This window comes from Tursiops truncatus, chromosome 13 (assembly GCF_011762595.2).
Source record: "Tursiops truncatus isolate mTurTru1 chromosome 13, mTurTru1.mat.Y, whole genome shotgun sequence".
In the NCBI taxonomy this organism is placed as follows: domain Eukaryota; kingdom Metazoa; phylum Chordata; class Mammalia; order Artiodactyla; family Delphinidae; genus Tursiops; species Tursiops truncatus.
In genome coordinates, this window is record NC_047046.1 from 69,406,711 (window position 1) to 69,423,009 (window position 16,299).

Consider the following 16,299-nt stretch of genomic DNA (forward strand, 5'->3'; position numbering starts at 1 on the left):
ATCAAGCTCACCGTAAATAAATAAAAATCTGAAACAGGTCTTAAGATGGAAGAAAAGTATTTCTGGAAGCACTCTGGAGAGCGTAAGGGTTTCAGACTTATGTGCATTATACACTGGAACAGTGATTTAAGGAAGTTGCAAAAAAAAAAATCTCTTAGGTTTGTTCAACAAACAGAAAACCTAGTCATCCATTTAAGGTCTTTGAATGTGAGAATATAGCTAAATAAGCTGCATTTGAGCTCCCTTTAATCTCTGTTATTTATCTTTCAGCTGAAGCACTCAGTCTTAATGTACTAAAGCAAAACAGTAAGAAGAAACATAATGAAGGCCAGGCCTAGGAAAGGAGGCCAAACGTCTGTATCTAGGATTTATGCTCTGCTTCCCAATGCCTCAATATAAATACAAAGTCAATGTTGAAATTAAAATAGAATCGCATACTGCTGCTTCCAGAAAGATGTAGAAGATGTGTTTTCCCCTATTCTTCCTGTTAAGTCAACCCAAACCCTGAACATTGTACATCAACAAACACAAGAAGACTCTGAGAGGTGGAAAGAAGGAGGAACACTAGCTTGGGACCTTGGGATGCAGGGAACAACACAATGGTGACCTCCCTGGGTTTTCTTTTTGCTTTATAGATGCTAGGCTTGGAGCTGAGTAAGTCCACAGCCTAGAAACGGCAATGGGAGCATAGAAAAAGCCCAAACAAAAAGAGAGGAAAACCCTGGCTCCACCCTTTTGAGAAAGGGAACTGAAGATGCTCTCTCAAATCACTATGGATGGAGAGTGAACCGAGTACCATTTCTGGTTTTCTTCATGTTAGATTCCCTAGTGTTCAAGAGAGGAAGTCAATCTTATCTTTAACTTGCAGAAATGTGAAAACAAATGGTTTGTCTTTAGTAACACAGGATAACGGTAGAATGAGTACTAGGCAAGAAGCACATCCTCAATCTCTCTGCTGGCCAATGTCTGCGAAAGACGTGGTCAAAGGAAATCAAGGTCATGGAGGACTGTCTCTCCATCCAATGGTCAGGATACTTTAAAATCTATCTTGGGGTTAACGTCCACCACCCGAGGTAGCATTATTGAGCCCTGCCACACTGCCCTCTGCTGCTCGCTGTTCAAATGGCTTTGAGTGAATTGTTCTTTGGAGGCATGGTAACCTTTTGAAGAGTATTTTCTGAGGTACAGCTTCTGTGTTTACTATAATGACATCGTTCATGGTACTTTTTATGAATATATCCTGGAAATTTTTCTCTCTGGACTTACAGATACATTAAAAAGAACTGGACGTTTCCTAAAGAACTGGTTGGGTTTAGTCATTTGGACATTGTGAATCACAAAACTAATCATAATTTTCTCGTTGGATTGGCTGCTAGAAAATTTAAAATTGAATCAGTGGTCCACTGTGAGCACGTGTATACATTTTGTGGGGCAACCTCATTATATTACCTGTTCTTGTATCTCCTTGGCCTTCTCATCTAATCTATTTCCGGTTAAAGGATTATGTTACTTTTATGTAGTTTTTGTAAATGATCTTACATTTTCTTAGAACTCAGGGTACATAAATACATAATTGCAAAGGGTATGAGAACATGAGGATGGCCATGTTTGCACAACCCCAGAACATAACCCTTTTAAGTCTTTATAAATTGTACTTATTATCAGGGATTAATGCATTATGCTGTTTATAGGAATGAAAATTCCAGAAGAAATAAAAAGAGCTAGATACTGAGAGACAAAATGAATGCAATAAAAGTGGCAACTGAAACTATGCTGCATGTACCAGATGCTGCTACTTCTGGGCACACTACTCATAGCATTGGGCATATGAATAACCCCATATGGAATTCCCACTTGAGAGAGAAGATAGTGAGATTGGTGGCATCCTGGAGCTTCTTTGAAGCTATGAAAAAATCATACTAGAATCTACAGGGACTCAGGTTTCCTGCTATTTAGGATTTGATGTTTCTTTGGACCTTTATGGTGGCCAGTGGAAGAGAGGGAAACTGACAATCACAACCATAAGAATAGGAGGAGCCGGGTCCTTACCTTTCCCAGGCCAGACCAAGGTGAAAGAATAAACAAGACGTAGGTATAGCTCTGTTCACATTTCAACCAGAACTCAGGAATATGTATTACTATTGCCAGTCAAAATCTTCCCCATTGTTGTTTTCAGTGGTAGCACTAGATGGGCGGGGCATGGGGGTGTTTAAGACAGCCCTCAAAACTACCAAAGATAAATGTAAGTAACAACAGTATGCTGCGACATGCAACCACATCTTCAAGATACCCTGTTTCTTCCTCTAAGGAACGTACCATCCCTAAGCAGCTTCTACAGGTATGTTGAAGCCAACACACTACTTGTCTTTACAAAGCCCAAATGTGTTCCCCAAGGGATAACTCTAAAATGGGCCTGTGTGTTTGTCTGTGACATCACAGGGCAGAGAGAAAAGTTGGAAAACTGCCTTCTGCTCGGAGCCACACAGGGGACTGAGGAAACCAGGCAGAGAAAAGGTCTCTGGAGTTTCCAGAAATAAGAGAAAAAAAGTCAAGTCTCCTCTATAGAAGAACAAGCACAGGCTTTGCTACCGCAATACTAGAGCCCAAACTCCCAGCCCTACAACTTCTGGAGAGCCGAGTGATCTTGACAGGTCATGTAACCAATTAGAAGCTCTGTTTCCTCCCTGAAAGGTCCGTGGAAAGATCAAATTAAATAAGGTCCCTCAGGTTACTTTATAAACCGAAAGTTAGTCAGTTAGTAGTGTCAGTTAGTAGTGATGGTAGTAGAAATATGGAGTCAACCTTGTTTTTAAAAAAGATGGCTTCTGCCAAACCTTTTTACTCCTGTTAACAGTAATTGTGAGTTTCTGCCGTATAACAAAGTGAATCAGCTATACATACACATACACACCATTGTAAAGCAATTATACTCCAATAAAGATGTTTAAAAAAAAGAAGTAATTGTGAGGAGTAGCTTAACATAATGGTACATACAAGTCCATGTGCAAGAAGAAACTCTTTTTCTTCTGAATTATAAAAGCTTAAAAGTTATCACCCTCAGAGATGCTTTCTAATATTAGAAATGCCAAGTTACAACATATTGAATCTTTTTATCTCTTTATCAAAATTGTAGAATGAAACTCACTGCAATTCAAGAAAGTCATGGCACCTATCAAACTATCTATGTTTAAGGGAAATTAAATCACCCATAGCCCCCTGCTCAGGGAAGAAGCCCTAGGCTATTCTTTGAGTAAGGGGAGGCCACCCACAAAGATGGGAGGGGACGCCTGCCAAAGGCTATTGGTTGGATGTCAATGCAGGGGTTGGTCAAGATGATCTATCTGTCCAATACAGGAAGTAATATTAGGCCAGTCAGACTCTTTCCTCTGGAATCTGAAAGGAAAATACAGAGAATACAAACCAGCTGGTGAAAAATGGTGGGAAAAGGTAATGAATCATCCAGGACGAACAAGAAAAGAGTGAAACTGCATAAACACGCATCACTAAGTGGGATCAGCAAAATAATCTGGTTTTTCAAATCACATTAGGTGCTAAAGGGTTGTCCTCCTGTCTTCCCATGAGTACATCTTCTTTATGGCCATATCTATTCAGTCTTCACCTAACAGAAATCCTATTTATGGTAGCTTAACCAAGTCTCTGTTGTTTTAACTAAAGGAATCTGACTCATACTGATTTCATTTTCTTGTCACTTAGCAAAGGGAATACCTCTACGCACGGCTCAAAATAACAAGTAAAATAAATATTTGTGACACCTGCAATTTATGAAAACTGCACGAGCCAGGATGTTCAAACACCTTTCTGGAAACACAGAAGCTCCATTTCCCTCAAGATATTTCTAAAACCTCCTCAAGAGCTTTTTGAGAATTCTTTATCCTGACTGCTCATATATAATAGAACTGAAAGAATAGCTCAGCTTGGTTTTTAAAATCATTACATTTTTGGCTCAAAGACTGACAAAACCTCTATTATCAATAAAAAATCATGTTTTAAAGAATAAATCAAACTCATTGTCTGGACTCTTAATGGAAGGCACAGTGTACCAGCTGTAGTTCTGCTGCATGGAAAAGCTCTCTTTAGGGAAAAAAAAAAAAGAGGTAAGCCAAAAATTTACTTAGAGTTAAATTATGAGTATATACAAGTAATTCCAAAGACTTATGGATACTTTCCATAATATTTCCTTTATTCTCTACAGAGAGTACAGTGCTATGAAACTCAGAAATCCACCTTCTGGGGCTATATGCGTGTTCACAGGGAAGCGTATAAGGAAATTAATATCAGTGGTATCCCAGTGTGTTTCAAATATGTAGGTACAATTGCCAGGGTCAGCCCAGTTCTGGACTTTGGCTTATGAGGTCCAATGATGAGAAAGAGAGATAATGGGAAAGGAAAAGGAGATAGGAAAAAATCAAAAGACCAAGAGAAAGTGATGCCTGAGCAGATGTTATTGAATAAATGAGAATAAGAATGTGTACATTTTGAGATTCATAATAGTGCCTAGATCAAGAGGTCTAGATGGATAAACTAAGATCTTGAAATAGATTTGACTTTGGATGTTATATCAGAATATAGAATGATTGTGGTAGGTTTAGAATTAAAAGAAAAGAAAGGAAAGGAAAAGAAAAGAAAAAGTTCAGGAGATTTCATATGATATGAGTTATTCTATGACATTCCAGAGAATTTTTCTAACAGCAGCCAAGTAGTCAAGCCATTCGATACCCATCAACCCATAAATCCATCCCTACCCCAGCACACAAGGACCAGGACTGCTTGTGAATTACGAATATTTGTAAGTAAGTCCCAAGAACTAAGGATGCTTTTCACAGTATTTCCTTCATTCTCTACGAAGTTGGGAGCACGACAAAACTATCTTACAATTCCACTTGCGGGCTAGCTAATTTAAGGCCGGCTGTAGCGGAGATCCATTAACAAAATCAGAAGCATCAGGGGAATGGAGACCTCAACAGCATCCTCTTCAGCACCAAGGGTAAACAGGGAGGGGACAGGCTCATTCACTCTTCAAAAGGATTAACGAGCCACCACACACATATACACACACCAGTTTCCCTGTACCCCCAGTGACCTCTGCCCCATCCAGATTCCCCAGTGGGTAGGGAGGGAGAGGCACACGGCTGTTAATGCTAAGAAATCTCCCTTCCTCCTGCACGTTCAGGCTTCCTTTCCCTTGGGGGATAGCTGCCTTCTATCCACTGGTCAGTGGACCTGAAGAGAGGAAAGATATCAGGGACTGCTTTTACGTAGGAGATCTGCAAACCTTTTAGCATATGTAGCGTTGGATTTGAGATGCAGCAGCTTGTTTTCCAAAGACAGTTTTTTTTCTAGCAGTGTCCTCTTTTCCTAGGAGAAAATAAAATACAATTTTTGCTCATTTCTTTTCCTTTATTTCTCTCTCTCTCTCTCTGTCTTTCTCTCTCTCGTTCTCTTTCTCTCTATGTGCGTGTGTATTCAGCAAGGAATTCTTGCAAACTGTTCGCAAAAGATGCTTCTTGTAATACTAGAAATATGTTTTGAGCTAAAGAGCTCATTTCATACGGAGCTGTTACAACCCACCCCAGTGAAGTCCGGGGCAGGCATTCTCCAGCATGGTTTACAAGTGTAACAGGGAAGAGCCAGGTCTGACTACATGTTGAATCTGTGCTTTCAACTACATGTTGAAACCTTTGCTTTCCACTGCTTTTGTTCACTAAAAGGATACTGTCTATACATAACGGCCTGCCTCGGGGAACCCTGCCCCTCTGTCTGAATGTTAAACCAAACTGCCTTTGATCAGGGAAACATCCAGACCCTGTTCCAGCCATGGATGGCTGCAAAAAAGAAGAAATTAACACATCCGCTCCCCGAGGCTGGCCATTCCAGGTGATATTTGCAAAACTTACGCCTTTTTACTTTACTTCCTCATCTCCCCCTCTGTGCTATAAAAGAAACTGGCATCCAAACCCCGATAAGATGGTTATTTTGAGACTTTAGTCCGCTGTCTTCTCCGTCTGCCGGCTTTCCAAATAAAGTCGTGTTCCTTGCCTCAACACCTCGTTTCCGATTTATTAGCCTGTCGTGCGGCGAGCAGAGCGGTTTTGGACTCGGTAACGTAAGCCGCTCAAGGACAGATCAAGACTAGTTGTCTTCACTAACCACGTTTTTCTGGAGAGCTTTGCTTTGGCCCCTCTCCCAGTCCATTGCTCAGTCAAACTTCTCTTCTGTCTCTCCATCCCGCCCTAAATGCTAACTGCCTGCCCATCTCTCTCTAGACACTGGCTCTCCACCTGCTTCTCCTCCGGTAATCTTGAGTTGTTGGTATCCAAGGATATTATTGCACTTGTCTTGATACCTACCTGCTTACATGGCAACTGTCCGAGGTAGAAAAGTAGTAAATGTATATTTAGTGAAAGATCAAAGTCATAAGTGATAAAGTCACTTCCTAATTAGGATATAACAGAAATGTTGACATTGTGAAAGAATCCCTAAAGAGGTCTCTGATTGTCACCATTAAACCAAACTCTCTATATCCAACAGGAAAATAGATGAGTCCATGAAAAACCAAGCTGGGAGGATTGTGTTCTTTTTTATATCTGATGGAAATAGATGTTTTGACAGTATTTACAATGCTGTTTAAAATCATTCCTTCTGTAGTATTTATATGGGTAAAAGACAAGACAGTGCCATTAGAGCAAAAATCTCAGAATGTCTTTGGACATGGACAGAACTGGTTCTGAAACTTGGTGACTGTGTTAAGTTTTGCCAAGGTTTTAACCCTTCTAGACCTTATCACTGTTAAGAAAAATTAACCAAAACTTGTAAATCAAAATATATAATTTTAATGTCATATTGGGTCATGGTTTAATAACCTGACACAAGGATTTTTTTAATTCTCTTGGAGAATTTCTTTGCGTGTGACTTTATTATTTGATTAGAGCCCTGACTTTGTGAAGTTGCATGTTAATTTGTGGGTTTCTGCCTGGTAGAAAAGGTAATCCCAAAGGTTATGGTTTATTGCCTTAAAGAATATTAACTACCTTTGTATCTAACCTAGTAATCCTATTCTACATTCCTTTTCTCAAAATGCATGCAAATAGCCAATTTCAAAAAATATTTTATTTAAACCAGCTTTACAACCTTACTGGTTCCCTCATTAATTAATGAGTTGACTAAAACATCTGACATGTATTCATTCTATATTTGTTTGAGTCATGTTTTTGACTTTTTGAACATCCCTAAGATGGGGATAATACTATCTATATTGAAATGTTGGGATGATTGGAGATGTATGTGAAAGGTCTACATGCTTCTCTGAAACATATTAGGACCTCAATATATAATAATTTGAAGGTGCCAAATACTTCATATCTTATGTGCTCTGTTATTTTTAAAATTTATACTTTTTCAAAAATTTCCTGTAGCATTCTTGTCACATATATTAGATACTGTTCTGGTGTAGCCTTAGTTGATCTGAGGGATCAAGATACTCTTTGCAAGCTTATTATGACACTTGGGTCATCAAAGAAACACATCACTGATAATATATTTTGAATTTATAGGAGGAAAAGTGGTGTTTAACAAACATTCTTTCTAATGGACTTACTCTCAATTCATGAATCTTTATCACCAGGGTTCAAGGAGACCAGACAGCTGGACAAATAAATGTTCTGCCTTGGTCAAGCCTCCGGTATTTAGCTTGGACTCTTTTTTTAATTTAATTTTTATTTTATATTGGAGTATAGTTGATTTACAATGTTGTGTTAGTTTCAGGTGTACAGCAAAGTGGTTCATTTATACATACATGTATATCCGTTCTTTTTCATGTTCTTTCCTACATAGGTTATTACAGAATATGGAGTAGAGTTCCCTGTGCTATACAGTAGGTCCTTGTAGCTTGGACTCTTAATGCTGCCTCTCTGACAACACGGAAAATCACACTACATCAGCTAGCACTTCTCAGGGACAGTGTCTTCTGGGAAGGGAAAGGCGTTCACAGCACCACCCAGGGGGCAATCCACTCTTGCCAAAACCACACCTCTGAAGAGCGTAAGAGTTCCCGCACCTTATGGATCAAGGTGGAGTGGACACCAACTTAAATCACTGCCATATGTTAACATCTAAATGATTTAGGAACCAATGGCATCCCTTTTATCCCACATCAGAGAAGATGTGGGCATAATGGAAAGGATTGTGAACTGCTAAGTGGAGGATGGTGGAATAGTCCCTCATTCGCACTGTCCTCGTTTATAAAATGATGAGGAGGAATTAGGTGGTCTCAAAAGAGCCTTTGAGCTCTAAAATGCTAATAGAGCTAAATCAATGACACTGGAAAGCAAATATGATGCAACAGAAGTGCGCTGCCAGCCAAAGGGACATATGCCGTATTAAAATGCTCTTACTGGGTGGTTTTGCTGGCTTATCGCTGTGTTTATGGAATTCATTCTCACTGCATTCCTGATTAAAGTGGGACAGATGGTGAAGGTTTTAAGTAATGCGTTCATTACCAGACCTCATACCACTAATGGCTATTTACTGGAGCAGTGGCTCGTGCAAGCGAGTAGAAAATGAATCCTTCTCCAGGGGGTGCCCACCACCAGGGCAGTATTTATCAACCTTTGTTGTGGATGTTTATTTTTAATTTTCATTTCCTTTTTGAACTCATGGCCTTTTCTTATTAATACAAAGGTCTCAGTACCCCCTCCTCTCATTCCGATACACACTTCCCTCCTGAGAAACCCTTCATCACAGCTTTTATCCTCAGTATCTCCTTAGACCAAGATGTTACCAAGCTTTGCTTCTTATAGTTTTATTTATTTGCGTGATCATTTTACAAATGTAATGTATCTTTAAACTAAATATGTTTAAAAAATAAAGATAAAACTCCTGCACATTTTCCTTCCACTGTATCCCCACCTACCTCCACCTCCCAGAGATTCCAAAAGACTCCACTCTAGGAAGTCACTGAACTAGAATGTTCTGGAAGGTTCCTGCATGGCCTTGCTGAACGATGGGCATTCTGTCCACTTACTATGTCACAGAGCTCCTAGAGACAGCTCTCCATTATGGGTCAATATCAAGACAAATGCTAGGCCATCACTTCTCAAAAATGTCTGCCAGTCTCTAAGCCACTTAACCTTATTCTGGGGTCCATCCCTACCTTCAGTTGGATGTCAGCTTCCCTAAGGACCCCTGGGAGAATGAATGAAAGGAGATCTGGGCAGTTCCTTGAGTCTCACACAACCCAGATATATTACATTGCAATCTCCACAAAGAGACTGTATCTGGTTCATTCACAAATAGATATCTAGCTTGGAGCTCTGCCTGGTAGGCGGTAGGAGCTCAAATATTTGTTGAATAAATAGCCCAGTGACTACACCCCGGAATTCTGAGATGAATTCACATCCAGTACAGATTTCCTGGGGTTTCTAGAAGATAGAAATTACATTACACTATTTTTTTTGTTAACTTTCAGGGACTGACAGCTGACCAGTAAACATGACCCAGTGTTACTGGGTTTGAGGTGATGGCAAATCTACATTTAAATGTCAAGCTGGTTAATCAAGTAGTTTGATTAAACAACCCTATTTGCATTCCAGAATTGTCTTCCTTTCCGAAATGCAAACGTTCCTTGTGCTGTCTTAGTTTGCTAAACTATTTATTACAGGATAAATATTCTAACATTGTAAAGTATTCATCCAAATGTTACAGTTTGTCCAAAACATCATAATTATAAACTGTTACACGAGGGCAAACCAGCTACTTGAGGACATTCTAGCCCTGTGATTTTGGCTAAAGTAAAACACTCAGCATCACCCACCGTACAACACAGATGTAGCTGTATATTATTATTATTAGATTCAGTTAAGGTTGGGCTTATTTAATTTTCATGATTTCTTCATAGGACCTTCATTAAGATCACCAATTCAGCCAAACTCACAGTGTTATAAATTAAATTCTTGGGAAATATGTAAAAAATTACTCAAGGTTTCTCAGGCAAATATCCTGAATGTTGAAATGTGATGCTTTTGAAGTGATGTTTCTGAAATAGCCTCAATTCAAGGAGACTCCTAAAAAACAGTAAGACTGAGCAGAGTGGAGGAAAATCAGGGAATTCATGTAATAAATATAAAAATGTACTGGGCAATATTTACTAGAAGTTAAAGTCTGTATTCTTATCTACTCCAACTCAAAGATGCCAGTTTTCTATTGGTTTGTTTTACTATTAAAAAATATTGCTTGGTTTATCTAAATTCTAAGGCATGCAAAACGAAATTTATGTGCTAACCTTTTGTGTGTATTTGGAGGGGCAGCTACTTAAAGGAACACTGCATGAAACTTTTAATAACTTTTGTTCTATTATTACTCTTCCCTAAATTTGGCCAAGCCGTGCGCCGTGCCCGCTGCACTGGGAACGTGGAGTCTTAACCACTGGACTGCCAGGGAAGTCCCAAGAATGTCTTTTCTTAATCGTGAACTATACCTGTCCTAGGGCAGTCATAGGTTTTTATAAATCTAAAGGGGACTTGGGTGGCCAAAAATAAACACTTCACTGACTCCAATACATAAAAATGCTGTAATTACAGGGATTCGCTATATTATTACTAGCAGTAGGTAGACTTTGTGATTTTTTTCATTATTTCCCTTCATAGCCTCACATGTTTCCCCTTTCTAAGCCATACATTTATGAGAAAAAAAAGTGACAGAAAATGATTCGAGTGCAGTATTTGTAAAGAGGTAAATCAGTAACTACAATATACATCATATTAAATGTGTAAGGGAAGAAATGAACATTATTGAGTACATCCTAAGATCTTAGGAGTTGCAAAGAACACTTTCACTTAATGTTATTTATTTTCATATTATCTTCTTTAATTCTCACCCTAACCCTGTCAGGAAGAAATCCCTTTAATTCTCCAGAGGCCTACCTGTTCCATTCTCTGTACAAGGTTCTCCAGTTCTGTGATTTGATTATGTCTTTCTTCAAGCTTTTCAGCAATTTGATTCAGATTTTCAACATGTTGCTTCAATTTCTGTTCTTTTTCAAGTGTGTTAACCTTTTGTCAGAAAAACAGTTATCAGACTATCGTTTTCATTAAACCTATACAGCTATTATCTCCCTCTAAAATTTTCTGAGTCGCCAAAAAAATTTAATAATTCACACTTGTTTAGAAGTACTTCCTTGAATTCAGTCTTTCTTCAAAATAAACCTGATGGACTACAGCAACACTAAATCAATGGAGAATTAATAACATATAAATATTATTTCTAGAATGTTGACATTTGCTACCATAAAGCATACTCTGTGAACTGGTATAAGAAAGAGAGACAAAAATTTAAGAAAAGCAAAACTTTTGACTTTTTCTCAACAAAACTTATCTAGAACAAAAATAAAATCTTATACGTTCAAGTAAAAAGTGTTTTCTTTTTAACCAGAAAGTGTCATAAAAGCAGAATAATTATCCCCGCTGTGTCAGGGGGTTATCTCCTAGGCGTATAGCAGGAGTTCTACTAAAAGACATAGGAGAGAAGTCTTCAGCGGGCAGCCCATAGGCCACACTTGGGAGTGTTTCAACTGACTTGTAACTGACATGCGCACCCACATCTGCTTGTGTGTTTAATAGAACTCAAGATTTTACGGTTAGGAAAAAAAGTGTCTGACTTCCCTTGAATATACCAGGTGGGCATTCCTGCCCAGACACTCCCTTTGCTGGGACATGGGCACTCCCGTCCACACACACCTGCTCACTCTTTCACATAGGTACTTTACCTGCACCCTGCGTGCCTAGGCATTTGTGACCATCATCACCCCAACCTGAAGCTTGAGGGCGTGTCGCCTATGCAGTGGATTCCTACTGTGCTTCCCTGGGGACCCTTCTAGGGCCTGAGCTGGCAGAGACCCAGGTGCCCTACCCGTGCCTGAATGAGCTTCCCTGTTTTGAGTTTTGGCAAACACACACATACACATGTTTCCCTCTTCCAGTCCTAGAATACATTCTCCAGATAAAGTTTTACTGGCCCTAGGACACATATTTCAGATTCAAAAACAAACAAAGTGTAGGTGTGTGTCTATGATATAGAGACACCCATATACACACACATATATATTTGTATGATTTTATATTTTAATTTATATATTAAATGTAAAATATATAATTTTATATGATATATATATATGTACATACACATACATGTTTTTGTTCGTTTACTCTGAAGAATGTATTCCAGGACCAAAAAAATTTTGAAACCATTTATGTAGCCCAACTTTTTCATTTTAGAGTCAAGTCAGAGAGACAGAGTGATTCAAACTGGGTCACCTAGTTAGTCAAAGGCAGAACCAGAAGAGAAGCCACTGGCCAGTGTCATGAGGCCAGCCCTGATTTCTAGGCTGGGTGGCAGGGCTCTGGGCAAGGGAGGCATAATATCCGGGTACCAGGCTAAACAGGGGTGGGGGGAGATCAGGGCAGAAGACGGGCAGCCTGCCCTTCCAAGGTCTTGCCAAGTCACGTGGCCATTGCTTGTTTCACATCTAACTCCTCCCCAGAAGAGAGACTTGAACAGCTTGGAGCTTAGTCCACCAGTATGCAAGCTGCTAGCTCGGTACCTGGAGTAAGTGTCTACTGTCCTCATGCTTCTTTCTAACTTCTTTAGACTGTGTTTGATAGTTTTCAAATAATCTCTGGGCCACATTTCTCAGAGCCACTGCTCCTGCTTCTCTGGAGGCTTCGAGCTAGAAACAAAAGGTCACTGTGCATGTTTTGACTTTTACAATAAAAAGGGTTAAAGACAGAACTGTTTGATGGGCAACCAGAAACACAGAGGCTGTAACCGTACCATTTGCACCTTCATAGACAATGGGTAAGAGGAAAGATGCTGTTATCTGGTAAGAAGAAAACAAAATGAGGACCCCCTATTTATTGGGGCTGTCATGCAGGTGATTTGCACTGGCCAGGCCAAAGCGAGCTCTATGAACATCAGTGCCCTGCATATATAGACCACACCCCTGCAAAGTGTTCCCCAGTGCCGCATCAGCGTATACACGTATTTGCAAGCGTTTTCGTATCATTGGCCACAACAGTACTAAAAGACATATTTCCTGAAATAGAAGGAGGACAAGATTGAAGTATTAGGGGCAATATCGACAACGTGTCACGAATCTTTCAAAGATTTAACCTAGAGAAATAATCAAGGATGGCTGCAAAGATCTACCTACTAAATCACTGTAGGACTGTATATAAAATAAGCCAGAAAAGGAAACTATAAGGCACCCAACGATAGATTAGCTAAATAAAACAATGAGACATTTGACTGAGTGCTCTAACTAATACGCCATTTTTAATACCTAATTATTACATATATAAAGACTTTTAAATTTTACTGTAGTAAAAACACTTAACATGAGACCTGCCCCATTAACAGATTTTTAAGTGTACAGTACAGTACTAAATATAGGCACAATACTGTACAGTGAATCTCTAGAACTTATTCATCTTGTACAACTGAAACTATGCCCGTTGAACTTTTGTAAAATTATTTTAATAATAAAAATCGCCTTCAGAATAAAACAGTGAGATTTAATTGATCAACTGTAAAAGTGCTTCTCTAAGTATGTGAGCACATGTGTGGATTTATGGATGTGTGCGGATGTCTATCTAATTTCACAGATCCACAAATCTATCCTACCGGCACAAAGTACAAAATCAGAAATTTCTCCTACTGCTCATACCTTGATTTTCAACACTTCATTCTCTTTGTTCATTTCTAAGAGCTGTAGGTCTTTTCCTTTTATCCTTTCCATGAGCAGATCCAAACTGCAACAAGAGGGGTCCATTTCAGAGTCAAGGCCATTTTGAACGTGCCGACAGTGCTGAAAAGAACAAACAAGAAAGTCATTCACCTGACTTTTCCTTTTCTCTACTAACTCTAATAACAATAATTATCACTCAGTATTACATATTTCAAGGAAGATTCATATCAACACAAATAAATCTTTTGAATCTCAAATATCAATGGGAAGTTCCAGATGAAACGCAGCTGGCCTCTATATTTGCTCAAATTTGAATAGATTCTTATATTAAAAGGAAGGTGGAAGTACATCTTTCATGCCTTTTATATTCCCTACAGTTTAAAATATACTATTAAGACCTTTTAAGAAGATAAATGATATCCACAAAGCCAGTTGTTTGTTTTTTTTAATCTAACTTGTCTGCTGACCTTCTGTGGTTTGAGATGGCCGAGGCAGACATACTGGCAACACAATTCATCTGCATTCCCAGGAAGCTATTCCTATTAAGGTGTCCAACAACCTCCCCATTTTTATAGCCAACGGTCGATAACTAGCCCTCAATTTACTTAACCCACGGACGCCATTTGACACAGCGGTCCCTCTTCACTTTCTAAAACCCATTGTTTTCCTTGTCTTCAGTAGCTCCATTCTCTCCTGTTTATCCCCCTAATTCACTAGCCTCACTTCTCAGCCTCCTGTGATGGATTCTTCTTCTTCCCAACATCTAAATATCATAAATTCAGGACTAGATGCTTAGCTTTTCTCTCCTTTCTATCCACACTGATATGTTCAGTGATCTCCTCCAGTTTCAGAACTTTAAATACCATCCTTACTCCCAAAATCTCCATAGCCTGGACCTTCTATACCAGACTTCTACCCTCAACTCTAGAATCAGATATCCAACTTCCATCAGAAACCTCCACTCTGATAGGCAACTCAACATAGTCAGAACTGAATGTTTGATCTTTCCTATCATTCACAAACTTTAATCTTTTTTTCAGTTTCAGAGCACTTAAGAAAATAATTGGAGTGAGTTGTGTCAGTTTAGGAGCTGAGGATGATAAAGAAGACTCTGTTTATACATCTTACTAGTGTTCTAGTGTTCTAGTGTTCTCTGTGGCCATCCTGCAGAGTGGATAACACTGACATTGATGAGGTGCATGTGGCTCAGGTGAGGTCTAAGCTGGCAGAATCCAGACAAGGCTAAGTGCACATCATTTGACCTTAAGAATAAAAGGCTGGTCACAGGGGAGGGGGTGCATTTAAGCTTATTGACTGATCACGCAGTGTAATGGCTTCAACTAGATGTCCATTGGTGTGGCCCAGGTGAACCTGTATGTATCCCGGCTGAGCCAATATCTTCCCATACAATTTAGATAAGTAAGCCAAGTTTAAAATATTCAAGTAAGACCTGGCCATTCCAATCTGATCCTACTAATGACATCTGTAGTTAAATATACATATGCCCATTAACATCTTTAGATACCAACAAAATACTTAATACTCATCATTCAAAGAATAATTTAATAATATCAGAAAGTTATTTAAAGGAAGTCTATATGGCTTTACGTTCATTTACTGAAGGAATAAAAGTGGTACATTTTGATGAATTCATTACCCTTGCATCTTGTTTGTGATTTGTATTATTATGTCTTACTTCATCTTTAAATATTTGATTTCGGATCTTTTCCAGAGTAGTTCGAATCTAAAAGAAAAGAAAAATATTTTTTTCAAAGGCATTTAACACCAAATACTTCTTTTTTTTCTATACCAGTTACAGGGTGCCAAATTTATCTAGGAAGTATTACATCTGTGTCAATCTCAGATTTAAATGACTGCCATTGACCTAACTTGCATTTAGGCTAATATTGTTTAGATTGCAGAAAATGAGCATTTGGTCTTTACAACTGTTTCTTAGGCAAACCTAAAATATAACGCAAATGAATATTATACCACAAAATAATTACAATTTAGTAATTAGTATTTAATACTAGTTAGTTCTGTTTTTTTCTATATGGTAATTTAGTACTAATTTGCTATTTGGTAATTACTATAAAACAATTACTATTTGGTAATCACTATAAAATAATTACTATCCAATAATTACTGCAAAATAATTACTCTCTAGTAATTACTAGAGAATAACTACTATTTAATAATTACTAGAGAATAATTACTCAGAGGAGATCATACAAATTTATGCATGAAATACAAGCCCCGTGTCTTGGTGACCTATGGAATTGCAAGACACTCAAAGATAAATTAATCGCTCTAAGTCACAAACTAGCTATGTCCAAATTTTTCCATCTGTTCTAAAAAGTAGTTCATGAGAATATATACCTTTGTCAGACATTATCATTGGATTCTCATAAGATTTCACATTTTTAATGAAGTAACATGCCAACATGTACAAGTCATTGGCGATAGTGGCTCTGAACTGCTTGAGAAGGAACAAGGTAAGGAGAGACAGAAGCTCAGCAGGCATCATAAATATCTACTTGGCA

At 38.6% G+C, this 16,299-nt stretch overlaps 1 protein-coding gene across 7 annotated transcripts in view; it reads right to left on the bottom strand.

Moving 5' to 3' along the window:
• CCDC68 (coiled-coil domain containing 68) overlaps positions 1-16,299 on the bottom strand; it is a 46,831-nt gene that overhangs the window by 16,838 nt on the left and 13,694 nt on the right. For 5 of the 7 annotated variants that reach the window (XM_004310504.4, XM_073790747.1, XM_073790745.1 and 2 more), the window contains 5 exons: positions 15,414-15,500; positions 13,736-13,876; positions 12,614-12,739; positions 10,938-11,066; positions 5,294-5,376 (listed from right to left, as the gene is read on the bottom strand). In XM_004310504.4, coding sequence (XP_004310552.3) covers positions 5,294-5,376; positions 10,938-11,066; positions 12,614-12,739; positions 13,736-13,876; positions 15,414-15,500 — 566 coding nt within the window. The remainder of the gene's footprint in view (positions 1-5,293; positions 5,377-10,937; positions 11,067-12,613; positions 12,740-13,735; positions 13,877-15,413; positions 15,501-16,299) is intronic. The other 2 variants (XM_073790748.1, XM_073790750.1) reach the window with 2 other exon arrangements.